Source organism: Labrus bergylta, chromosome 11 (genome assembly GCF_963930695.1).
Source record: "Labrus bergylta chromosome 11, fLabBer1.1, whole genome shotgun sequence".
Taxonomy (NCBI): Eukaryota; Metazoa; Chordata; class Actinopteri; order Labriformes; family Labridae; genus Labrus; species Labrus bergylta.
Genome location: NC_089205.1, coordinates 5424209 through 5451525, shown reverse-complemented (window position 1 = coordinate 5451525; position 27317 = coordinate 5424209). Strand labels below are relative to the sequence as shown.

The 27317-nt window shown below is 42.2% G+C and overlaps 1 protein-coding gene across 5 annotated transcripts in view; it reads left to right on the top strand.

Moving 5' to 3' along the window:
• The window catches only part of usp32 (ubiquitin specific peptidase 32), a 54186-nt gene that overhangs the window by 22396 nt on the left and 4473 nt on the right, over window positions 1-27317 (top strand). The window contains exons 6-33 of one of the 5 annotated variants that reach the window (XM_065960080.1): window positions 5984-6115; window positions 6590-6697; window positions 7019-7134; window positions 8567-8629; window positions 9175-9258; window positions 9368-9429; window positions 9851-9953; window positions 10228-10444; window positions 11685-11866; window positions 12680-12820; window positions 14670-14835; window positions 15981-16138; window positions 16589-16670; window positions 17066-17140; window positions 17684-17822; window positions 17906-18011; window positions 19173-19346; window positions 19687-19861; window positions 20761-20912; window positions 22218-22329; window positions 22431-22630; window positions 23188-23372; window positions 23703-23789; window positions 24237-24357; window positions 25332-25523; window positions 25622-25847; window positions 26319-26761; window positions 26847-26939. In XM_065960080.1, coding sequence (XP_065816152.1) covers window positions 5984-6115; window positions 6590-6697; window positions 7019-7134; window positions 8567-8629; window positions 9175-9258; window positions 9368-9429; window positions 9851-9953; window positions 10228-10444; window positions 11685-11866; window positions 12680-12820; window positions 14670-14835; window positions 15981-16138; window positions 16589-16670; window positions 17066-17140; window positions 17684-17822; window positions 17906-18011; window positions 19173-19346; window positions 19687-19861; window positions 20761-20912; window positions 22218-22329; window positions 22431-22630; window positions 23188-23372; window positions 23703-23789; window positions 24237-24357; window positions 25332-25523; window positions 25622-25847; window positions 26319-26761; window positions 26847-26939 — 4094 coding nt within the window. The remainder of the gene's footprint in view (window positions 1-5983; window positions 6116-6589; window positions 6698-7018; window positions 7135-8566; window positions 8630-9174; window positions 9259-9367; window positions 9430-9850; window positions 9954-10227; window positions 10445-11684; window positions 11867-12679; window positions 12821-14669; window positions 14836-15980; window positions 16139-16588; window positions 16671-17065; window positions 17141-17683; window positions 17823-17905; window positions 18012-19172; window positions 19347-19686; window positions 19862-20760; window positions 20913-22217; window positions 22330-22430; window positions 22631-23187; window positions 23373-23702; window positions 23790-24236; window positions 24358-25331; window positions 25524-25621; window positions 25848-26318; window positions 26762-26846; window positions 26940-27317) is intronic. The other 4 variants (XM_065960082.1, XM_065960081.1, XM_065960083.1 and 1 more) reach the window with 4 other exon arrangements.

The following is a 27317-nucleotide window of genomic DNA, read 5'->3' as shown; positions in this document are numbered from 1 at the left end:
CAGTAGGTAACAAAAAGAGCAGTTGGTTTTGCATCAATCCTGTTGGCTGGAAGCCGATGAAGACCTTTTTTATTATTATTATTATTAAGAGGAACAGGTTTTAGAAATCATTGGACAAAATAAATATCTTAATTTCATCATAAAAATTCAGTATTCCAACATCAGGATTATTCATTTAACCAGGTCATGTTGCCTCATGTTACCTCTCATTATCACATCTGTTTTCAGTTTCTATCTCATTTGTTGATTATTTCTTAAGCTTTATGTTTGACTTGGATATGTCTGCAAGATACCAAGATTTTGGCGGCTGTTGCTCAGTTGGTAGAATCAGTCGTCTCTCAACACGGAAGGTTGGAGGTTTGATCCCCAGCTCCTGCAGCAACATTTCCGTTGTGTCCTTGGGCAAGACACTTAACCCCAAATTTCTCCCGCTGTCTCGTCAGCGGCGACGTGTGTGAATGACTGGGATAAGTTACTTCTGGCGTTCGCATAGCAGCCTCTACCATCAGTGTGTAGATGGATGTGAATGTTTAGGTGTGACATGTGGTGTAAAAGCGCTTTGAGTTGTCAGAAGACTCGGAAAGAACTAACAAGCTCAAGTCTATTTACCATTTGGAAATCCAACAAATATTGTACTGATATCTGATTTTTGATATTCTTATCTTGAAGAGAAATTAATTGTCGAGGTTGTAAAAAAAAAAATCATAATCAAAATCAGAACATATTTAAAATATAGAACAAGGGAAAAAAATATACAGACATGTTCTTTCAAGTAAATTTAGCCAGGCTTTATTTTGCCAATTAAGGACAGAGGGCTGGAAAAGCGTGTCTTGTAAAGAGAACCTGGACGCTGCCTTTAATCTGCTGATCCTCTTAACTTAGTGTCTCTGACTGTGTGTGTTGGAGAGGGAGAGAGAGAGAGTGACTGACACTCTCCTGATCCATGATTCTTTCTAGAAAAGGAACATGAAGCTTGACTCACGGCCGAGCTTAGAGCAGCGAATCCCCCCTCCCTCCGCTAACTTGCTAGCGTCCGATAGCGTTGTAATATTCTGAGAGTGGAAATCTGAGGGAGAAACGGGCGTCGGGTCGGGATGACGTAGATTTCTGTGAGCAGTGATCAGGTGGAGGTTAATATGCTGAGCGCTGGCTGTGGCAGCACCTCTCCAAGGATGTTCCCTGGATAATGGTATGGTATCTCTGCTGCAGGTCGGAGAGAGTTGCACCTCTAGGTGGGTATCACGTCAGACTAGTCAGACTTGCTGTGATTGTTGTTCTCTTTTAGCAGCTATTGTTGGAACAGTTTGTTGGAGATCTTTTGACCTTTTAATTGGTATTAACAGACAGGGCAATTTCATCTGATGACAAATACAGACCTTTGTTTGTTTTATTGGTAGATTTACGAGGAGAGAACGATATCAATCCTTAAAGTTTCTAATTCTTGGTTTTACAAACACATCTTGGTTAATGCTTCAATCTTAAGGAAGAGCTTGTGTCAAACTTCCTATCAAGGTTCCTACACCTGTCTAAGTTTTTAACAGAAAGTTCCTGAGCTAGGACATTTTTTCCCAATCGTACCCATACATTTAATTTATGAAGGTGTCAAAGAGTAAGTCAGGTATCACTAAAACTGGGCCCTATCTTCTGCATGTGTTTGATTCTAAATGATTGGGTATAATAGATTGAGAAATGTAGAAATGTCTATGTCATATTGCTTCAGGTAGCAGTCACAAAACTGGCTGCAGTGACGACTACTCCTTGACTTAATATACAACCCATCAAAGTAAGACCCCTAAAAGTTCTTGTTTGTGTCACTGACAGACTCAAATTGATTTTCTGAGTGTCTGAAAACATTACAGAAAAGATTCCTACAGTAGTGGACGATAGCGGAATATGATCATTTTTGGACCAGGAGCGTTCCCTTGAAGGCATTCAGTCTTTAAAGCCACCCGAGTTGATTTATAAATATGCTAGTTGAACATGGGAGTTGCTGGTCTACAGATGCATCAATCAGTTACTTCTTCGTGTTATTGTGTGTTATATGATAATTGTGTAAAGACTCATGATAACACCAACAAAATAACGGATCGAGGTAGAGCAGCAAGTCCTGTGTTCTGTGATGTAAAATGACTTTGTTGTCAGACATGTAGCATAACAAACTGAGCTTGCTTTTTCATAAGCATACTTTTATTGGGTGCATTTTCCTGCAGAGATGACCCGTGCAGTCATAAAGAACCTAAAATAAGAATTAGTATGAAGTTTAAATGAACACCCTGGACCTATTTCTGAGGCACTTTTCCAGAAACGTACGTACGTCTTTGCTTATATACCTGTTGGTGAAGACTCTGGTGTGTCTCTGGTCATCTGTATCTAAAGGATGGCCTGTCTGAAAGCTCATTTACCCCTAATGCATTTAAGGTCCTTTAGCTTCTGGCAGGTTCCCCTGCCAAACCCAAATTTTTAAGACTGCAATCGTTCCAAGAATTTGAGTTCAATCAAAGCCACTGATACTGATGTAACCTTCATTAATACCGTAGCCTTTTCGTTAACAAGGAGCCATAAAGATTTATAATGAGCAGTTCTGAAAAAAAGCTTCCTGTAATCGCTTGATTCAAAATAAAACTGATGCTAACAGACTGAAATTAAAGCCAGTCTAGAGGTGAGTTTAAACATCTCTAAACTGATCAAATTAAACCCAACTCAACCTTATCCTTCTTCCTTGTGTTCCTTCTGCTCATGGCCTACATGAACACAATTTGGTGAAAGCTGTTGCTTTATTGACAAAATGGAAACCAAACCAGAGGAGGAAAAAGAGCAATCAAAAATGTAAACAGGAAGCAATGGATACCCATCTTAATGAAGCTGATCAGAAATGTTCCACAAAGATATTTCTGAAAAGTTAAGTGCTGAAAGTTCGTTTGTGGGATGAAAGGTTGCCATTGCGTATCTATACCTCGCTACTTTTTCATACACCATGTTATTTTACTAATCAATAATATATAAAGTACAAAAGCTTTGAAAAAAACGAAAGATCTTAGTTGTATTTTTAACAAAAAAGCTGCCACAAGTGAAAGAGTGGATGTGTAAAAATGCCAACACATCTGCAACACATCCACAAAGCCTTGCTGATTAGGACTCCATCACAGTTTGCTTATTTTATTATTTTTCTTGAGCAGGTTACCTCTTGGTTTTGTTGAGTTTGCAACTAAGCGTTGATACATAAGGTTAGTCCAGAGTCTGCTCAGAGGTGTTCAATAATGTATCACTCTCATATTATTTCCTCCATGTCTTCTCCATATAGCCGCCTTTAGCTCTAAATTATTGATTTTGCACTCAGCGCTCAGCGTTCAGTTTGTTTAGGTAGAAACAAAATGTCCTGAGGCCGGACATGGAGGTGAACACAAAATGTTAAAAAGGATGGAATTCCTCCCAGCCAGGTCAAGGTCAACTGTCCTGAGGTTTACATCTGAATACAGGGTCAGAGGCTTTGAATGTACACGCATGCACACAATACTTAGGTGGTTTTGTAAAACAAGACTATTTGAAGAGTAGAAGTACTGATATTACTTCTTTTATCAAGTAAATGTTTGAAATGTCCTCAGGGAGTAAAGAACAAAGTAAAAACAGTCTATGCAAAGCTAACTGAAACTCATCTCATATGTAAATCAAACTGCAGAAAATAAGGAACATGAAGTTTGTAAAACAGCTGGATGGGGCTTGTCTGCTCTAAATCTGCTGCTTGTCGTCGGCCATGTTGGATCCTTCACTTTCCTCCATGTGGCTCAAAGTTCTCCCTGTCACTCACACACATCACATTCACCATGTGTCTTTTCTCCACGCTCCAGTTTGCCTCTCTGTCTGTTTTTTTTTTTTTTATCTGGATATGTCTTTAGCTTTGTCGGATGTGATTGATGCACCAAGGAATCTTCTTTTCGTCCATCAATGTAGGTTAAACCCGTCTTCATGTTGGGATTGTAGGGTGCAATGATGTTCAATGAAAAATAATGAATCACTCCGCTCCAAGGCATCAAAGCTACAGTAAAAATCCTGTTTTGAAAATGTGAAGATTAAAGGGGAAATTTAAATATTATAGAGGAAAAATACCAAACACTACTCAAATCTAACAATGACGGTCAAAAGTAGCTTTTAACAACAGTGTCCCTTATTGCAAATTAAAGGTCCCCAAAGGAAGTGTGTTTCAACCTGTGGCTCCTACAGGATCATGTATTATTAACATCCACGTCAGGTTCTGGACCTTTTTTGTCTTATTATTATCTTTATATTTTAGGGCCCAACTGATATGAGATTTTTGGGGCCGATATTGATTGGAAGAAAAAAGTCAGATACCGTTATAACTGCGGATATCTTTCGTAGATCCAAGTTGGATCTGTGAAGATAGATAGATACTGTAGATATACACATTTACTGTGTTGATCCCTCAAATACAGTTATCAAAGACTTGTGGAAAAAGATGCAAAATAAAGACAAGATGGTCACTCAACTGGAAAGTAACTGGGCATGGACGTGCATCGCCTACTATTTTTCTTTATCTGTAGTCGGCTCGATCAGGTGCCTGACTGTTCAAAAGAAACATAAGTAGATGACACTAAGGTTTGATTGTGCTGTGATATGTGCAGTTTGTGTCATTCAGAAAGTGCTCCAGAATAAACATTTCTGCATGTTTATTAGTTTTAAGTAACCCTGTGCTGGCCGCTCTACCTGTTCTTTACATAGCTTTGATTGGTAGTCTCATTTAAAGCAATCCGGATTTGGTAGTCTTCTAACGTCTGTATCTGGATCAAGGTGATCCAATCAAATGTAGCTTTGAACAGCAGGCACTAAAGTGCTGGATCATCCTGGATATCAAGAAATGCCCCTTTGAAATTCTGGTAATAGTGGATTTACTTGTTTAATCAGGACGGGAATCGCAGCCTGAACGACAGAGCGATACCCCTCTTACACCGAACAACAACTTCCAGGATTCACAAGCACTCGCCCACAACCATAAACATCCCCTCTGACTGGAAGCTGTGACCAATAACTGGGGAGTACAAGCTTCTAGGAAGGTTTTTTTTATGACCCAACTGGAAAGCCTTAGTCCACTTTCTGTCAGGAAATGACCTCCGTTTTATTTCCCTGTGTGTGTTTTGACACGTGTCATATGTTGTGGCTCCATGCCAGATGCTAGCTAGCTGGCTAGCTGCTGAATCCTATTACCTTAAGCTGCAGATTAGCATGTTGAAAAGGGGGAGGCTGGGTCATTGACCCGGGCAGCGCTGTATATACTATATTGGCTGAGTCATATGAGAACATCTCAGATTTGCTGTTAACATGACAGCTCTCATGTTTACCTTTCCTGCTTGGTCCCAATATGTAAGTGCTCCATGTAGACCCAGAGGTTGTTGAAGGGATCAAATATACAACAACTTTCCTTGGGAAACGTCAGAATCCCTCATGGGGAGTGGAAAAACGTTCCTGGGAGAGGGAAGTCTGGGTCAACTTGCCTGCCGCCATCACAACCTAGATACACAGAGGAAAATGGATGGATTGTTGATATGGATGGATTGATGTTTAGGTGTGTATGGGGCTAACATGGATGTGCAATGTTCACCTTGTAGACTTGATGGAAAGACTGTTAACATGTCACAGTACTGCATTGGATTCAGCCAACATTAGCTGGTAGAATAACTTTAGTGATTGACTGTAGAAACCAGGTAAGAACAACACCTTCCACTGCTCTTCACTGCACTCTGGTGTTGTAGAGAAGACAGGTGGACCCCCTCCTAAGGGGCTCTGCTGGGGGGGGCGTTCTTCATACTCCATCACTGCCATATCTCTCCAACCAACGGTCATCAGCATCACCAGGCCTTGTTTCTGACATGTGATCTTGCTCGTCTGCACTAAAACACTTCACTGTGTATTCATTAAACCTTGTAATAGTTATACGCTGTGTTTTTGACCCCTCTTGTTTCCTGTCCTGCAGTGGAGGAGTCCGACATTATAGACTTGGAGAAGCGCTACTGGCTGCTGAAAGCTCAGTCCAGAACTGGACGCTTTGACTTGGAAACCTTCGTCCCGCTGGTCTCTCCTCCTATCCACGCCTCCCTGAGTGAAGGTAAGACAGACTTGAACTATTTATTTAATATTAATGAACATAACAATAATAATAATAATAATAATGGTCCTTTAGGAGGAAGTTGACTTGCTTGGAGGAAGACACAAATGGCAATAAAAATAGATGAATGTGATAACAGGAGACAAATGCAATAAAAAAGAAATTCAAGCCATAGAGAGAAATATTAGATACAAATATGTAGGACATACGGTATTGAAGCAATCAGAAGAATACAATGAAGTGAGATAATGAAGGCATTAAGAAGATGACATCCTGTAAAAACACGTCTATAAAACTGAGTTATTAGACGTCCCTGATTCCGCACACCTTCTGCATGTCCTGCGGCAGGTCGTTTCTGAGCCGCAGAGCTCTGCTGGCACATCTTAAGTCTCACTTTGCAGGGTTATTTTTTTTTAATCTCCAGAGAGTAGCGTTTGTGTTAATATTGTCTTATATTTATTTGTTTTTTTTCAGGCTTGTTTCACGCCTTTGACGAGAACCGGGACAATCACATCGACTTTAAAGAGATCTCTTGTGGACTGTCTGCATGCTGCAGGGGGCCGGTGGCTGAAAGGCAGAAATGTGAGCCATGCTGTGGTTTTTAATCATTACAGATAAATGCATCCCAAAGGCTTCACACACACACGCGCAATCTGTTTCTTCTTTGAAGCTGTTATTTGGGGTTTAAAATGTAAGCTGGAGGGTGAGGGTGTTTTTTTGGAAAGTGGCAGATTGTAGTTCATTAGTGCACAATCACTGGAGCTTGAAATTACATTTGCAGAAATGGATTTCCTGCTAATAGTCTAAGCAGCATTATGTGTGGTTTGCAAGCCGAGAATGAAACTTTTGCATCTGTATTTTCCTTCATAACTAACTCATATCTTCTCTGTCCTCCTCTGCTAGTTTGCTTCAAAGTGTTTGATGTTGACCGTGACGGGGTTCTGAGTCGAGATGAGCTGCATGAAATGGTCGTGGCCTTGCTGGAGGTGTGGAAGGACAATCGCACAGACACACTGCCTGTAAGTTCAAACACACACACACACACACACACACACACACACACACACACACACACACAAACACATAGACACAAACACATAGACACACTGCCTGTAAGTTCACACACACACACACACACACACACACACACACACACACACACACACACACACACATAGACACACTGACACACTGCCTGTAAGTTCAAACACACAAACACACAGACACACTGCCTGTAAGTTCAAACACACACACACAAACACAAACACTCTGAACAAAGATGCATGTACAAACTGTGTGTGAACAGAACAAAGGACGTTAAACTTTGCTCCCTCTACTGTGTCGTCCCTTTAAGAGACTAAAGATCATCTTCTTTTATTGTTTTTATTTTCTTCAAATAGTTGAATGCAAACAAAACCTCTGCTTAGGCCTAAGTCTGGTCGCTTTCTAACCCGCTAAATATTAGAAACATCTAATTAAATGAACTCCTTAGTTGCCCTTACTTGTTTCTGTGGGTCTTCAAACCCAGTAGGTCATTTCCAAGTGATCTCTTCTTGAGCTCCAACTCTTTACAGTTCATACTTGTGGGGCCTTGAACCCTGTACATTACTGCATTCATTTGGTAATATATACTTGTGTTCTATTACATGCAATGTCATCTGAAAAGAGTTTTTCTCACCATAAAAATGTTCTTATAGGTAAAATTGGAATTTGAATAAGCACATTTCAAGATTGCTTTATTCAACATTTTGGGGCGGCTGCGGCTCAGTTGGTAGTCGTCGTCTCTCAACCTGAAGGTTGGGGGGTTTGAGTAGTCAGACTAGATAAGCACCATACAAGCTCAAGTCCATTTATCATTTACCTTAACATTTTGCAGGATGCTAAGGACTTATACTTGTAAGCACAGACTACACATAGAAACTGATCTTCTGTTTTACTCTTTAAGTATCTAATCATTGCTCCAAAACAGAGAGAGTCCTGGCTCAATCTGAACACAGATCAGTTAAATGTATGATCATGGATAAAAACCTTTACACATCCACTTCACAAGACGGGTGCGTAGGAGAGCAATGTGTCCATCAAAAACTTCAAGATAAACTCTTGCACACTGTCAAACTTGCAAACAAATGTTTATTGGCGTTTCGGTACTAGACCTTCATCAGGCAAAAAACATTTTTAGTTCTGAAAAGTTGACAATAAATGTTTGTTTGAAAGTTAGACTGTTTGCGGGAGTTTATCTTTTAAATGTATGATTATGAAACTGAAAATGTTGGGTTTTAATAATGGTGATGATGATGACATTGAGCCAGTCAACTATTGTAGTCTTAATGTCATATTTTTAAGTACTGGACTGTTGTGATTTGTCCACATCAGTAGACGAGCATGAGCTGCTGCATGGTGTTTGCCTTTTTATGCTAATATATATTGTGTTATGCTAATGTACCTTTTCAGGAGCTGCACAGTAGTGTGTCCAACATCGTAGAGGGCATCCTGAAGATGCACGACACAACCAAGGTGAGACACCCGACTCTTCATCAGTCGTCATTTGTGTAGCCTTTAGAAGTGAATCCTTTGATTTTGGCTCCATAATATTCAGATTTTATAAATCCTGATGCAGAGAAGGTTAACTCCAGCTTTGACCTGCTTCACAGTCTTGTAGTTCCACATGTTGTCACTAGGGACTAAGATTTACATTTGAAATACTTTGATACCTAACCATGTGTTTTAAAATACAGTCCCAGCTATTTTAATGAGTAACAGTGTTGAAAAGTAAAGAAGCTTTTAAAATCTTAAAAACTACGGATCTTCAGTCATTTCTTAACCAAAAGCTGCCAGTTACAGACACAGCACTGTCGAAACTGTACAAATGCTTTCGCAATGAAATGTTGCCAAAGTATTTGTACAAGTCAGACAACATGAAGGAGAATTCCCATCAGACCTGCAGCAACCCTCCAGTTGTGCAAAGATTTTTCTTCACTCCTTTAAAGGAGCAGGATCTTGATTTTTATTTGTTTGAAAAAAGTAAATCTGATTATTCTGGTGTTTTTCTTCCTCACCAGTTGGGTCATCTGACCCTGGAGGATTATCAGATCTGGAGTGTGAAGAGCGCTTTGGCCAATGAGTTCCTAAACCTGCTCTTCCAGGTCAGTACACACACTTCCTGCTGTTGTACAACTTGTGTTTTTGTGAAATTGCAAAGATGAACTCATCATTTTCCATGTGTTTTGTACTTGTGTGTTTGTCTTGGTCCAGGTCTGCCACATTGTCCTGGGGCTTCGGCCTGGTACTCCTGAGGAGGAGGGACAAATCATCAGGTACAAATCTGTTTTATTTACCGGCCTCTGCTTGGGTAAAGAATAGCGTGCCTGTTTGATGTATGTTTTCTTATCAGATTTGTCTTTTTTTCCCTGTGTGTGTGTGTGTGTGTGTGTGTGTGTGTGTGTGTGTGTGTGTGTGTGTGTGTGTGTGTGTGTGTGTGTGTGTGTGTGTGTGTGTGTGTGTGTGTGTGTGTGTGTGTGTGTGTGTGTGTGTGTGTGTGTGTGTGTGTGTGTGTGTGTGTGTGTGTGTGTGTGTGTGTGTGTGTGTGTGTGTGTGTGTGTGTGTGTGTGTGTGTGTGTGTGTGTGTGTGTGTGTGTGTGTGTGTGTGTGTGTGTGTGTGTGTGTGTGTGTGTGTGTGTGTGTGTGTGTGTGTGTGTGTGTGTGTGTGTGTGTGTGTGTGTGTGTGTGAATGTGTAGGGGTTGGCTAGAGAGGGAGAGCAGACATGGGCTGCAGCAGGGTCAGAACTGGTTCCTCATCTCCATGCTGTGGTGGCAGCAGTGGAAGGACTACGTTCAATATGTAAGTCATCTTAAAGACATGTGTGAATATAGATATGCACCAATGTAACAACACCATATCACATTTTTAAAGAAGCATTTTATAAAATAATTCCATATCAACTTTTGCCTTGAAAAAGCGTCATATCATTCCTTTACATCATGCAACATCTAATGCTCAGAAGGAATCTGTTTGAAGACAGACATGTAAAAAAAAAAAAACTACAAGATCCATATCAGCACACTGGGATAGATGCAGAGCAAACACCTCATTAATCTCAGGTAAACCTTGACAGGGCAGTCCCTGCGTTTCTCTTCCTGTGCAGGAGCATAAGGGCATCGTGGTGGAGCAGCCGTCCATCCTGGGCTCGCTGCGGACCCCCATGGCCACAGCCACCGTGGAGCCCAGTCCACCAGACAGACTGGGAGGACTGGGAACCTTCAGCCAGGTCAGCCCTTCTGAGGAGAGGTCACCCGATGCTGTGTCCAGCGCCTCGGAGGCTACAGAGAGCGGTCAGTCTGCACACTGCGCAAAATATGAAAACGAATCCCAACGCATGCTCAGACTGTGCTGATGTAGCATCCTTTCTGTCCTTCCTGGTTTAATACAGTTTTTAACATGCATTCAAAAGCTCCTGTACAATTACTGTTTTACAGTTTGTGTTTTCAACAAGCTTATCTGAAGCTTATGGCTTTGTATTTGCCCATTAGCTGTTATTCAGGGCTTTACCATGAGTTAAAACTAATCAACTATATCTCAGGATCAGCAACACAAGAACAAAGTTATCCAAAAACCAAATTGAATTTATTACATAATCAGAGATTATGGACCCTGATCATGTTGCAGAATTGTATTTAAAAAGTGCATTTGTATTTTATTATTGAACAAATATTCTTATTAAGGCAGTCAACATTAACGTGTTAATTAATGCACTTACTCTAGAGACCTTTACACGGTAATGATTTTGAATGACTTGGACTGAAAGGAGCAGTCATGATACAGGCTGAAGTGATGTAATACTCTTTGATCATGAAGGCTGATGTTCCTCCGTGGACTATCACTGGAATATAAGGACCGCACTGCAGGCTCAAGTTTCTTTAAGCTGTGAAACAACAGTCTAAAACAGACAAAAGATCAGGGTCATTACACACAGATCCCTGTTATGAAACAAGACGTGTGTCTCCTCATCGCACTGAATTATCATAAACTCACTGTCAACATCTCCCAATCGAGTCATTCACAGCACTAGAGACGCTTTAAAAAGGGTGGAGCTGGCTTCAGACCTTTTTACTTAAAAAGATTATAAAGAGGCTTCTCCTGTTGCATAAGGTTAGCCATTCATTGTCTTCTCAGGCAGTAACGGTCGGCTGAACCATAGATGTCTGAGCGGACATCTTCAATCCATAGAGTAATTTTTATAGGAGCCTCAGTATGCGTAGTGGTGTTAGTGATGAGCTGGCAGCCTCAGGTCAGTTTGCCTGGACATCAGGGCTGGATCCAGGAGGAGGCCAGAGAGCCTCACTTTAAATCTGATCTTCCACTCTCAAATCCTAAATGAATTTGGGCTGTGTTGCAACAGACTGCTTGTAGCTTTCTTTGCATTTCATTTTAAGTATTTTTAAAAAGTAAATAAGAGGTGTTATAGTGATGAATCACAGCCTCTTTTCATGGAAAACATCACAATCTCACACAGGAATAAAATGTAACTCTTTTGTGTTTTCTTTCTGCTTCTTTCCCTCTCCTCTGATCCAGCAGCCCTGAGCCCGCAGGTAGTTCCCTCTGCCACCGAGAGTTGTTTCGCCCGACAGCACAACGTGTCAGACAACAACAATCAGTGTTTTTCTGGAGCTAACGGACACCTCCCCTCCCAGCTGGCAGCACAAAGACCTGGCGCCATCGACAACCAGTCTCTGGTCAATACTGACCCCATGAAGGCAAGCTGTAGTGTTGTTTTGTTGATGTGTTGTTTTAAGAGGCAGAATGAGCCACACACTCTGTTCAGCTTCTTTACATGAAAATATTTTGAACTCTAGTGTTGTCATGGTTACATCTTAATAAGAAGCAGCTAACCTAACTTTATTTTGTATTTGTGTGCTCATGTGTTCAGCCTGAAATTGTAATTGTGATGCAGGTCAGATTTGTACAAATGTCTTTAAGCTTACCACGTCCTGATTAAAACACTTCCTGCTTTTTCCCCTTCTCACTTAAAGAAAAGGAACCACTTATCTGTATCTATTGAAAAATGTCAGAAATACACCTACTACCAAGCCTCTAAAGCTCAATGATTTCCTTGCTTTTTGTAGTTTAAGTAATTAAATTTAACAGATACACAAAGTTTACTCCCCCATGATGCACAGAATCTACAAGCTGGCTCTGTCACTGTGTTGGCATTTGAGTTCTCTCACAACCAGTATATTTGGCTTCTGTAAATGCAATAGAGTGAATCAATAACGAGTCCTAAAACCTGGAAATGAAATAGCATTTTCACACCTGTGGTTCCATCCTCAAGAACCTTCAGACCCTGCTTTGTATAGCAGAGGTAAAGATTTGATATTCTAAACGAGGAGTCACTCCTCCTCCTCTGCTGGCTCAGGCTCTCAGGGACCAGATGGTGCTTCCTTTTCCCTCTGTCTTATCTCTGTATTTTGCTGTAATGACAGAGGATACAGTCCCTGTCTATTATCTGTCATTTGAGCAGGCAGAGTGGTTTTATTTTGTGCACGTGTTTAAATGCTGTGTCCCTGCAGGCCCCCACGTTAACCATGGAGGGCGGCCGGCTGAAGCGCACCCTGCAGCTGCCGCATGGCAGAGACTTTGAGACGGTGCCAGAGCCGGTGTGGCGGGCACTCTACCACTGGTACGGTGCCAACCTAAGCCTGCCGAGACCGGTGAGTTTATACAGAATATTCATACTTATCACGTGATCAGGATCATTGGCCCTGTGATGATCAGATGGGCTGTTGTCAGGTGTAGAACTGAGATACATATATGAATCATTATTCACATTTCATTTCAGTCCCCTCCCCTCAAATATAGGAATTCATAGAACTTTGATTTTAGGACAGGTGTTTAGATTGGTATGATTTAACCGAAAATGTTATAATAACACATGACACAAAATCTAAAGTCTAATGAGTGGGAAAATAAATATTTTAAACGACAACCAAAGAAACTGCAGATAAGAAATTGGATTAAACCAATTCTGGCTTTGTCTTTTTTACAAATAAGCTGTTTTCACACATGCACCCCTGAAAATTCATTAAAAAAAATGTCAGGCCAGCCTGACTGAAAATTTAGAAATGTTCTCACACGTGTCCCTCACAGCTGGAGATGTTCCACTGGAGGCAACCAATGTCCTCAAGAGATCGCTGTGGTCAAATTATAACAAGATATCCAAGATGATGAAACAAAGTCTGACACTATATTGACAGTTTTTGCCTTTACAGTAATGATATGTGTAATTGGACATATCCTCGATATCTACTAAGGAGAGTATGAGAAAACGCTTTGTTTTGTGAACTACCACTTATTGGTCAGGTGATTTAAACATCATCACTCTCTCCTTCTCATCAGAGGTGAGTGTTGGTTTTAAGAAAAAAACAAAAAGAAGAATATTTCCAGCTACATTCACTCATCTATTCACTTTGACTTCATGCAGAAAATGTATGATTTGGTTTTGTGCATGTGTGATGATGACACCATTAAACCTGATGAATGCTTCATTGGGGTCTTAGCATACCATTGCTTATTAAATAAATCACTCATGTAATTTTTAAAGTTATGGTGAAACTTTCCAAGTATGAAACTGATAAAACGACAACAGATATTAAAAAGCCAAAAGAGTCAATCTGACCAGCACAGGAAAATATTTAAAAAATGTCCCAAATCGCACGATAACACATTTTCATTGCAAGCTGTAAAATGAGAGTTAAAATATTGTGCTAGAGTGTTATTTTGTTTCTTTTCAAATGTGGCTTAAAAAAATGGAAGCAAGACTTCAGCTTTGCAAAGTGGGAAAAAAAAACATCCATGTTTTCTGAGTATTGATGACACACATTTTCAAAAGCACAATAGTGGAGGAGATGATAAACAAACAGTGATAATCTTTAAGACTTTCAGGGTAGAAAAACTAAGAGCTCTTCTCCTCCTCCTCCTGTGAGCTCCTGTGAGTTTTTTTTAGCTGGTCATGAAGCAGACCGAAATAAATACTGATGTCTCTTTATGACCAACAAAGGAAATAAGGTCAGCCGCGACAAAAACAAAAGATTTCTATCATGTTATTTTTAATGCCTGAAACTTCAGCACCGGGGTAGGTGGCAGACAAAGTGACTTACTGCAAACAGCCTTGTTTACATGTTTCAATGCAAAGATTATTAATGAGTGATACGTTTGATTGTTAAAAGAAAGTGGGATGAGAGCTTTTGTTAAACATCACTAGAACAGGTACCTCTCTGTCCTCGGGGGGGGGGGGGGGGAGTTCCTCACATACGTAGAAATGTTTGTAGACACATCTCATAGAGGCAAGGGTCAAGTTTTACTGGTTTTATTTTAGAAAAGTCTCTAAGTTGAAACATTAAAAACAGGCATATTAACTGCAGCATAATTCAAGTTTCTTACAACAAAGGTTTTATTCTTCAAGATCTTTACCAAACAGAGCAAGAAAGGACACTTTAGCAATAACTGCTCATTGTATGGCGCGTCAGAATAGTCGTGAAACTTTCCCTTCCATCCTTGCAGGTGATCCTGGAGAGCAAGACAGGCCAAGCAGAGCTGGAGCTCTTCCCCCGCTTCCTCCTCTTCCTCCGCCAGCAGCCGGCCACGCGCTCCCCCCAGTCCAACATCTGGGTCAATATGGGTATGACCAGTCTGCGAATGTTCCCTCCGTATTTACCCGCAGCAAGAGGTAAAGTAAGCCTGCAGCAAGACCAGAGCAAGCCGTCGACAAACGCTTCATTGAGCCACCCTGCATCCCCCCCCCTTTAATCCTCCCAGAGTGGACTGATCCAGCCCTGGCAGTGCTCTGGAGTGGGCGGTGGAATAAACCAAACGGCCCATGAAGGGGAAAGACTGCTGATCACTCTAAAAGATGCATAATTTCAATCTTTTCCATCTTCACAGACTTTGCTGCTCATGTATTAGTTTTTGAAAACACTTGTTTTAGTTCTCTGCAGTCGCCTTTATTATTTCTCCTCTGAATCAAAGCCCTTTGAACAGTCAGGGATCTGCAGTGTTATTATGAATTTCAGTAAATTCTGCTCCAGTGTACTCGCAATGGAAACCCTAAATGTAGAGTAACTCAGTGCAGTGTCTGTTGTCCTGTTTTATTACATCCAAATGGATTCATTGGACAAGTATACACTATGAACGCGAGTGGAGATGTGCACATTTGCTGCGGTGTAATCAGGTTTGGAGATGGCATCAGTACTGAGCTGGAGAGCGCTGGTCCTCTTCGAGTATCAGGTTTTGCCCCCAGTGAGGATTCGGCTTCCAGCATGACTCATTCTGAGCCCAGGCAGCTTTTTACAGCGGCCCCTATTTTAGGCTCCAAGCCAAACATCTAAAGTGGATCTAATTCTGCCTCATAATGTCCTCTGAGAGCCTGAAGGCAACAGCAGAGCACTGAACAAGTCTACAAGACCTTTTTGTTCTTCTGGTAGTGATGCAAAGCTGTGCAGATCGAAAACAAAAAAAAGTTTAAAATCACTATTTGTAAATCATACATTTGGGATCAATACTAGTTCAATGAAGCTTTAAATTGATTTAACAGAACTAATGTTTTGTTTTTTTTGTATTTGATTTAATCCAATCAGAGTTCACTAAATCCACCACACTGATTGACAAATCAAGTCTGCACTGATTGACCGAAAAGCCCTTTCTTGCTGCTTCCTTACAACTAATCCTCAGTCACCAGAGTGTTGATTTTGTGACTTTTTTGTGACTTTTTTGATTTGATACTGTAAGTCCTTCCAGATATGAAGAATGAGCCAATAGAGATTTCAAACAATCTGCTGCTGTAAGTGTGTTAACGCTCGTCTTTGTGCTTCTCAGCGGGCAGCGTGCCCTCGCCCAACGCTCCTCTGAAGAGGGTGCTGGCCTACACAGGCTGCTTCAGCCGCATGGGCACCATCAAAGACATCCACCTGTACCTGTCCCAGAGACTCCGCATCAAAGAGGAGGACATGAGACTCTGGCTCTACAACAGTGAGGTGAGCTGCAAAGACATGTGTCCAATCATATTCACAGGGCTACAAATACAGATGTTTCACATGTCCTTTTGGTGTCTTGTAAAGATGCAAAAGCACAGAGAGCAGAGGAGGAGGCACTTTCTAAATTGCAGAAATACATTGGCAATGTTTCAGTACCCGAACGTTGCCAATGTGTGTGTGCCTGGCATAATATTGGATGTCTAGGACTTATTTTTTTGTCATTGCTGGGGCATTGAAACAAGTTAAATATTGTTTATTTTTATTAGAACCGTATGAAAGTTTAAAATTCTGACATCTTGACAACCCTAATAGCAACCCCAAAAATATACTGTATATATCTCTCTCCTTAATTAACATAAATCAACACAAAATGAACTGATGCGAATGAGAAAAAAAAACGTATTTATAATTACTTAAGTCCTTATAATAAAAGTCTAAATGACTCTGCAGAACTACCTCACCCTCCTGGACGATGAAGATCACACACTGGAGAGCCTGAAGATCCACGACGAGCAGCAGCTGGTCATTGAAGGTGAGAAACACTTCCATGTTTATGTTTCTACGCAGCCCCTGAGGGGACATCGGCTGAAAAACAAAAGTGTCATAAGTATCTGATGGGCACCTGCTACTTTCTGGTGCACAGGAGAAACTATCTCTTGTCACAATGTGCCTTTGTGAAGTGTGAAGGTATTGTCTGTGCAACAAGAGAGTTTCTGGTGCTCACAAGAAAATATTGCATGTGCATATTCTCGTACTCACAAAAAACGTTCTAGTGAGCACGTGATTCTTTCTTGTACGGACCAGAAACTTCTTTTATTCACCCATGTCCCTGTAGGAGCTCTGTATGTTTCATTTCCTTCCAGAAATGAAGGGACGGATATTTTGAACGATAATAGAGCTGAATCATATTTCTCTCTTCCTCCACAGTCAGGAACAAAGACATGAGCTGGCCTGAAGAAATGTCCTTCATTGCAAACAGTAGTAAGATGGACAGACACAAAGGTAAGCTGGGAGGAGATCTTTGTTCACTGGAGACCTGATAATGTCCAAATGCTTGACTACAACCTGAAGAAGAAACTTTTAATGATAGGCTGAAAATACGGTTGTGTTCCTCATGCTTTTGCTAAACAAAATAATTTGACTGAAAGGTGTACAGTTAGTAAAACTCAGTTTGTATTTCTTTTGCCCTGGCAGTGCCCACAACCTTAGTTTCAGAGCGTTTCCCCCCGAGGCTTACAGGTGATTAGGCTTGGTGTTAAGGTATACCAGGGTATTTAAAAATCTCGACGGTATGACTTTCTAACTTCTTGATGATTGTATTCAGAATATTTCTGCAATCACAAGACAGTACAAAATCTGTGGACATCATCTTGAGCTTTGAGTGACTGATGTGAACATATTTGATCATGTTCTGATATTTTACAGGCCAAACCACTCATTGATTAATAGAGAAAATAAATGTTTCAGTCTGTAAAAGATAGTAAGGTCAAAGGTAGGTTGTTTTGCTTAAAGTCTGATAAGTGCGTCTTTGTTTTTCGATCCCAGTCCCAACTGAAAAAGGAGCCACTGGCCTCAGTAACCTCGGCAACACGTGCTTCATGAACTCCAGTATTCAGTGTGTGAGCAACACCAAGCCCCTCACGGACTACTTCATCTCTGGGAGACACCTGTACGAGCTCAACAGGTGACGTTTGTACTGGTTTCACTGTGATATAAACCCTGCCAGCGTTTCTTTTTACCCTAACCCATGTTGTGACGCATTTACAGAACAAACCCCATTGGGATGCGGGGTCACATGGCCAAGTGTTACGGTGACCTGGCGATGGAGCTGTGGAGCGGGACGCAGAAGAATGTGGCTCCGCTGAAGCTCAGGGTGAGCAGGGTCCTTTAAGTTCCCCATGTGACAGCTTACCGGATACTGCCTATACAAAGGAAACTCTGAAGAGGAACTCGATTGGTGTTCTACCGCCTAGCGTCGTTGAAGCTGCTGCACACAAAGATAACATTAATACTTATTTGTTGAATCACAAAGAAATTTGTTGGAGTGGCAGGAAAGTCATAAAGAGTTAGCATGAATTGGTGGCATCTTTGTGAAAGACTTTCAATTCAAGCAAAAACAAGAACGCATCTCACATTTTTTTGGATTTTATAGGATGAGTCATCAACAGTTTTCCAGAAAATAACCCTAAAATGTCTTAAAGAATAGCTGCAAAACTACTTTTATTGTCATTGTCTTGCCAGCTACTAGCATACATGCTGCCAAAAAATGAAAGAGATATATATATATATATATATCGTAGTGACCTCTGTCTGTCTCGTCAGCCGAACAGCAGGCTTCACATAACCAAAGTCAAAGTTGAGTCCAGTTATGTGTGTGTGATGTTGTTGAAAGTGACCAGTCATAAGAGGGGCAGAGCCCGCCTTGGTCTCTGCACCCAAATTGTCAGAAGTCTTAGCTCAGCGTGTGCAGAACTCCACCTAGAGGAAGAAGAGCCTCTCCTCGAGCGAGGAAAGAGAGAGAGAGAGAGAGAGAGAGCGAGAGGGAGAGCAGCTACAGTCCTGCAATCACAGAGCAGACAGTGACATTGTTTGCCCTCACCTGTGTTTCTTATTTCACCACAGCTGCCTGCAGAGCTGAATAGGGAAACGGTTTCAGGGTGAAGCAACAAAATCTCCATCCAGTGCACATCATCATGTGGGATACAGAGATCCATCATTACATAAATATTCAATAAATCTTTAACAGAATAAAATATAAAACTCAAAGTGAACTCCTCAGATCTCACACTCAAACATGGACACGGTCAAAAAAATATGTTTTTAATGCACACCTGATTCTAATCACCTTAAACATGTATTAAAACACATCTGCTGGATGTCCTGGTTATTTAAAGATGCTTGTTGGTGTTTTTTCTTTCTTTTTCTTTCTTCTAGCTGAATCACTTTGTTTGCTGCATGAACACTTTTACAAACTGCCTTTCAAAACCCTTCAAGATTATTATTGGAATAAACATTTTTTCTGCTTTTTCTGCAGTGGACGATAGCTAAGTACGCCCCGCGCTTTAACGGCTTCCAGCAGCAGGACTCTCAGGAGCTGCTGGCCTTCCTACTGGACGGTCTCCACGAAGACCTGAACCGGGTGCATGAGAAACCGTACGTGGAGCTGAAGGACAGCGACGGCAGGCCAGACTGGGAGGTCGCCTCTGAGGTCAGAGGTTACACTACTGATCCATTAAATTCAAACGGCTTTATTACTTCCCTTTAGGGGCATTTATTTCACATTAGATTGTAGGTCAAAAACATATATGAACAGATGCCAGCAAATTGCACATCAGAGAGATAACATCTGAAATAATACTGAAACAGACTTCTAAACCAATAATAGATTTTAAAATTTGAATGACTACTATGTGTCGCTCTGTGGAGTTATGGACTGCTTCAAAAGAAAAAAAAATTAGTGAAACATTTTTGTCCTGAGGAGAGGGATTTGCAGGATTGGAGCGTGATCTCAGCTCTTCATGTGTGTGTTTGTTTGAATGCTCCTGCAGGCGTGGGAGAACCACCTGCGCAGGAACCGCTCCATCGTGGTGGATCTGTTCCACGGTCAGCTCAAGTCGCAGGTAAAGTGTAAGACCTGCGGACACATCAGCGCTCGCTTCGACCCTTTCAACTTCCTGTCCCTGCCGCTGCCCATGGACAGCTCCATGCACCTGGAGATCACAGGTGAGGAGGGGGGGGGGCTGTTGCATGGGCTTCGTATTTATTTGTTTATTTAACAGAGACAAATGCAATGAACATTGCTTCATATGTAAAATACAAAGTAGATGCCATGTATGCAGGTTTCTAGTCGTGGCTAATTTGCAACTTATATCCCTGTCTGCATAAAGTCTACTCTAAACCATACATCCAAACTAGTTAGTTTGTTAGTTAAGTTGTGTCAGTGTTTGTGTCAAAACGTTCAAACTAACCAAAATATTGCTTTAGAAATGACATTTTCACTTTGTGTGGTGTCAGTGAAAATCATTTTTCTTAATGAAGTGTTTGTTGCAGACAATCTTCTGCCTAATTGTCTCTGAACAGACCAACGGCTGAAAACAACTGATGTTAATTGCTGTTAAACTACAAACAGTGATGAAAATGAATGCAAAATATGACAAAGCATTATGATAAGGTGATAAATAAAGACTTGATCTTTGTGTAAAATAACAACAGTGACAGCATGCGATAATATAACTGCTGGTAAAGCTGAGGGTCACATTTCTGTCAGTGTCATGTTTAAAGTCTACTGGCAACGGGAAGGTACTCGGGGGGGAAAACAAGTGCAAGAGTATATATCACACATTTCTGAAGGATGTAATCTATCCCACAGAACATGTTGCTGACTAAAAACAAAGCCAGTAAAACCCTCTGCACCTCCTCATCCTCCATGACAACCATGGTACTTTATACCTTACACCTACTAGGAGCTAGGGTTTAAGATTTAAGTTGTAACTTTTGCCTACATCAGAACTATCTCAAGTGTTAGTAGTGCTTACACTCCACTCCATCGTTTGAGCTAACACATTGCTGATGCAACCCATAGCAGAACCTAAATCATGTGAAATGTTTTGATGTGTTTGTAGTGATTAAACTGGACGGCTCCACACCTGTGCGATACGGCCTGAGGCTGAACATGGACGAGAAGTACACGGGGCTGAAGAAACAGCTGAGTGAACTGTGCAGTCTGAAGCCGGAGCAGATCCTCCTGGCTGAGGTCCACACCTCCAACATCAAGGTACTCATCCTTTTGTCATTTGTGAGTCGACTGTTCATGATAAAGCTTCAACTTGATCCTTTTCTTCCCTCTATCTTTAAAAACAGCCAAAAAGAATCTCATGTCATAACTGTTTGACCCAGGCCGGCTGATATCTGGACAGTAATCCCAGCTGTTTACTTTCTTTACAAATATATCAGATTTGAGAGATTAGCTCAAATTAGCTGCAGCTCTGCCAGCAGACTTTAAAGGCCGTTCAAGTAGCATCAGAAACATTTCCTCCTCTACTTTTTTTGTAACCTTTAGTCACCGGGTGTTTTGGAAAGAAAGAGTGTACGTGATTTGATTCTCTGAAAAAATCTGATGAACAGTAAAAAGCGGAGGAGTCCTCTCCTGAGAGCAGGCAGAGCATCAAGAAAAGTGCTTTCTGCAGTTCAGCTCACAGCTGCTCCATACGTCCTCTGAAAAGCATGGTCATCACCGTGTTTACCTTTTGTTGCATAACCCTGTGAACTGTGAATAACATGGTGACCTTGGTTACACTGTTATTGTAAACAGAACTTTCCTTCTGTTCAAAAATCTTGTCACTCCCTGAAGCGACCAACACCCCAAGAATAAGAAGATTGGAGGAAGATTTGGATCTTGCAATAAGTCTCTTGGTATTCTTAGGGATAGAAGACATAGCTTGTTGTGGCTTGTTCTTTTGCTGGGATTTGGCCATTTTATTGCCATGACTCACCTCCACACGTGCCGTTGTTCCACCCAAAAAACAAGCTCCCTCCTGACACTATTGTTTTAGGGCACCGTTGCGGCGGTCAGTGTTTGCTGGCTCAGAGAGGAGCCAGCTGGATTAGTGTAAATATCACTAATCTTATTGCTGTTGCTCGGCGAAAGAAGCATATCCTCTCTATTTTTAGTTCAGTGCATTTCTTTACTCAGCAGGAAAGTGAGCACATTCTTTGATAAGTCACTGCACCTGAGCAGGATGTTTTGCTTAGTTTTTGTTTGTTGCAGATGTGTTTAATTTCAGTGTTTCTCTGGTGCCTTCAAGGAAACATAGGAAAAAGCAGCATCCTAAAAACTTTGTGTTAGGCAGAGTCTGTCACTGTTTCTAGAATCAAACAAATTAAAGTCGACGTGTTAGAAAGGGAACATGTTTGCATATCGATGGTCTTTATTGTCACGCTAAATTTCTCAGTATTTTCCCTCCTTGTTTTTCTTATTTTAGTGTCCAGAAGGCATAACTTGTGTGATTTCTGCATGATCTCTTTGATCTATTTCTGTCCTGCTGCTAGACGCTGATATCTGTTATTTTTTTATCTTCAGAACTTCCCTCAGGACAACCAGAAGGTGCGTCTGTCTGTCAACGGCTTCCTGTGTGCATTTGAGATCCCTGTGCCGGGTTCGCCGACGTCTCTGAGCTCACCTACCCTGACAGGTGAGTTTGTTTTTCCCACCTCTCTATCTGCATGGATCTGACTGAATATACAAACATCTTCTTTCTTTTTTTCCTCAATCCTCCCTCCTCCCCTTCATCAGAAATCACCCCAATCGCTAACGGTTCAGCTGCTAACGGGATCCCGGGAAACAAACCTGTCCTCATCCCCAACGGAGGGCCCAACACGATGGTCCCCTGCAGCCCGGAGATGCCGTTTGCCAACGGGATCGCCAACGGACACATCACACCGGTGCAGGAGAGCCCCTTCATTGGATACATCATCGCCATGCACAGGAAGATGGTGAGAGGGCAAAAGTGTGGGGCGCTGGTGGCCTAGTGGTTAGTTTGGCGCTGCATGTTCAGATACTGTAGCTGTAGTGAAACAAACAATACATACTCTGGGGAAGGACATTTTCTAATGCATAGACGATCTATAAATGCATTTATCCCGTTACCAGCAAGATCTCGCTTTTTCCCGAATAAGCAGAAAAGGAAAACAACCAAAGAGGGGGGCGCCTGTAGCCTTGTGACTAGCGAGCACCATGTATTCAGGCTAAAGTCTTCAAAGCGGATGGCCCGGGTTCAAATCCGACCTGTGTCTCCTTTCCCACTCTCACTCCCTGATTTCTGACTCTATCCACCGTCCTCTCTCTAAATAAAGTCTTAAAAGGTCCAAAAATAAACCTTTAAAATGTAAAACCAAAATAAAGGATAAAAAAGCACACGCGTTAATCTCACCTCTATTTTATTTAATCATGTATTTTGGTGCTATCCATGTTGCTACAAAAACAGTATTTCTTTTTTTCCATATTGATTTCGTCCCTGCCGTCTTTCTAAATGTTTGTGTGTCCTCTGTAGATGCGCACGGAGCTCTACTTTTTGTCGTCTCAGAAGAACCGGCCCAGTCTGTTCGGCATGCCGCTCATCGTCCCCTGCACGGTCCACACCAATAAGAAGGATCTTTACGACGCCGTCTGGATCCAAGTGTCCCGCCTGGCGAGCCCGCTGCCCCCACAGGAAGCCAGCAACCACGCCCAGGACTGGTAGGCTGCCAGTTGATTTTGACAGGGCAAAGCCGGGTCATGCTGTAACGTAATGAAGTAAAGATCATTAGGATTGGCCTCAGCTGATCCGGACTACCATGCTGAGGGCTGACCTCTATCAGCAATCTTAAGCCGGATACATTAACGCTTCTTTGTTTAGTTATATTTACACAAAACTCCCAAAGTGCCCCAATCCAGCAACAACACTCTGAAACTGTTGATAACACACAGAGTCTGTTGACTGTTCAGTGACAACAACTAACTGCAGTTTGACTTATGACCTCGTGTATGATGATTGTTGACTCTGTTTTTCCCTGTTTGACCCTGCAGTGATGACAGTATGGGCTACCAGTACCCCTTCACCTTGCGGGTCGTTGGTAAAGACGGTAACTCGTGTGCCTGGTGTCCCTGGTACAGGTAAGATTATTTCCTCACATGTCACTAAGTACAGAGGAATGTGTCTGTTTGTAATGAGACATTAACCCGTTTTTCATACAAAGAGATACCACAGCGTGCTGTAAAGAAGCTCCGCCATCATGCCCCCTTTTCCTTTTCACTGAAAACAACAACACACACTTTTTGTTGCTTTACACAACATGTCCTGTCTAACAATCTGTGCAAAACGGGTTATTGCCTGGACTGCATTTTCCCAAGTGCATGGATAATCCTCAGAAAAAATGTCAAAACATATTAAATGCATAGAGAAATCATGATAATTGTAACAGTTCTGTTTTTTTCACTGATAGGTTGTGATTGTATGTGATTTTAAAAAAAAATAAAATAAAAAAAAATTTGTGGGGTCTGTACTCTGTGTTTGTGTTTGTGCTGCAGCTGTACCTGACCTACTTGTGTTTGTGTGTGCAGGTTCTGTCGGGGTTGCACCATCGAGTGTTGTGATGACAGAGCGTCTGTAGGAAACGCTTACATCGCTGTGGACTGGGACCCCACCGCCCTGCACCTCCGCTACCAGACCTCCCAGGAGAGGGTAAGCACTCACACATAAACACAAACATGCTGTTACGCTCCTCAAAGTCCTCTGAACGTTTTAAAAAGAATAGAATTCTTTACCTGTCTAAGGTCACTAATTATTTTACTATTTGAATTGTGCTTTATTCTACTTCTTGCACCCATTGACAAAACCAAACATAGAGCCTTTTCATAATGCAGCCAAATTTTTCACTTCGAATTTACCCAGAATTTTACTGTGCCGGACTCCATTGCATCATCCGCCATCTTGGATATATTCTGATTAGTACTGTCAACACGTTAAACGCTATTTATGAAGGGCCCAAATTTATATTGCATTAATTGCTATTCTGTACATATAGACACACTATAGGTAAGCCTTGTAAGCAATGTTGTACAACATTGGGGCGCGCTGGTGGCGCAGTGGTTAGGGCGTGCGTCCCATGTGTTGAGACTCTCGTCTCGAGCGGTAGGCCCAGGTTCGCTTCCAACCGTGGCCCCTTTCCGCATGTCATTCCCCACTCTCTCTCCCTGGTTTCCGACTCTATCCACTGTCCTCTCTCTGAATTAAAGGCACGAAAAGCCCAAAAATAAATCTTTAAAAAAAAAAAAAAATGTTGTACAATGTTAGGGAACACACTTTTTTTTTTTTTTAATGAAAGACACCTACATTGTGGGTCATGTGCTGGACTGGTAGCCCGGGTTTTGGTCCGACCTGTGGCTCCTTTCCTGCATGTCATTCCCCACTCTCTCTCTCTGGTTTCTATGTCTATCCACTCTCCTATCAGATAAAGGCAAAAAGCCCCAAAATAAAAATCTTAAAAAGAAAAGGTTCTGTGATATTCCACATCTTCAAGTGGATTCCATTTTTATCATCAAATTATGTAAATCTCTTTGTGTTTCTCATCACAGAAGTCAGAAGTCTTTGGTAAAGAACACTGTCAGTAAGACAAAAAAACTAACCTCATGGTCTCCATCTGTGCCTCCCTGCAGATCGTAGAAGAGCACTGCAGTGTGGAGCAGTCCCGCCGCACCCAGGCCGAGCCCATCAGCCTGGACAGTTGTCTGAAGGCCTTCACCAGCGAGGAGGAGCTGGGCGAAGACGAGCTCTATTACTGCTCCAAGTGCAAGACACACCGGCTCGCCACCAAGAAGCTGGACCTCTGGAGGCTGCCCCCCATCCTGGTGAGTCCTGAAACAAAGATCAGTGGTCTTAGACAAAAGTTTGTCAAAGATCTACATGAGGTTGTGAGTATTTACCGTGTGTGTGTTCTCGTCTGCAGATCGTCCACCTGAAGCGCTTCCAGTTTGTGAACGGCCGCTGGATCAAGTCCCAGAAGATCGTAAAGTTCCCGCGGGAGAACTTTGATCCCAGTGCCTTCCTGGCCCCGAGAGACCTGGAGCAGCGCTGCCTGCACTCTCGCAGCGAGAGCGAGGACCTGCTGAGGGTCGGAGAGGACAACCTGTCCTCCATCTCTGCCCCTGCTGGCTTCTACAATCTCAACAAAGGTAAAACACGTTGCCTTCTAATGCAAACCATGAGCTGCGTCACAGAACGTCTATGAATGTAGGGTGAACGAGATGCATGCGCTTTCTTTTTTCTTTTGATTTAACAGCATTTTTTACGGAACAAAATGGATTAATAAGCAGTTAAATTAAAATTTAAAAAGTTCTAACATACAACTGATAGTTAATTAGCATAATCTCACCACTACAGCCTGCTGTTTGAGACACATGCAAATGGTTTGCGCCTAAAATAAATTTATTTGGGAATAAACTTCCCCAACTTCCCTGAATCGCATCAAAAATAACTTTTATGCAGAACATGACCAGACTGTCTGCAGCTTTATTTTCTTTCTATGTGTAATGATAAGAGCCTGACAGCATGTCAACTGAACAGACTTGAGAGTGAAATGTGCAGAGCAGTCTCAGGCCTAGCTGCACAGGAAGTAAGTAAACAACTCTGTGGTTTCCCCGCAGCATCTCCTGCCTCGAGCAGGAAGTCGGCACCTTCTCTCAGCCGGACCAGCAGCCCCTCCTGCAGCCCGAAGACCAGCTCCGGAGGCCGCAGACCAGGCCGGCTACGCCTGCCCCAGCTCGGCAGCCGACACCGCCTCTCCAACAGCAAGGAGAGCCTGGACGGAGCCGCTAACGCCGAGGGGGACACACGAGACAGCGTGTCACAGGCGGACACAGAGGGCAGCGCAGCGGGGACGGCGGCGATGGGAGACGGCATCACGTTAGAATCGCTGAGCAGCACCGAGGCGTCCAGCAGCCACTGTGATGTGGTTCTGGTGAACGGGGACAGCAACGGGCTGAGCTCGGACTGCAGCACAGAGAGCAGCGTGGACCCTGACAGCTCACTGCTGCAGCACAGAGACAACATTTGCCTGGACGCCATCTACAACCTCTATGCAATATCAGTAAGAACACACACGCGTTAAAGTCTCTGATATTTAGTCCACACTTTTCTTTCCTCTTGTTTCTAAATCCTCTTTGTCTCATCAGTGCCATTCAGGAATCATGGGAGGAGGCCACTATGTGACATATGCCAAAAACCCCAACGAGAAATGGTACTGTTACAACGACAGCAGCTGTAAGGTAAGACACTAGAACCAATCGTATTGTTCTATCACCTTGCTTTGATTGTTGGTCAACCGCTACTAGACATTTCAGAAAGCTGTTAAGTTTTGTGCACAATATTTTTGTCCTGAAATTGGATCCCATTGGGTTACAGTCTGACAATGACACAGCTTTTGGTAGCTTCAGACAACTTTAACGGAGTTATGATGCAGCCGGTGGAAGGTCTCCCAGACATGGCTTCCTTTTCTTTGTCCCCATTGTTTACACTATGTCATAATAAAGCAGTTTAGTATTTGTTCCACCTCTTTTACTCCACCACATGGACTTGTTTTTTTTTCTCCTGAAACATTGGTGGATGACTCTACTTGGACTACAAATGAACACCAGAACGCTGAT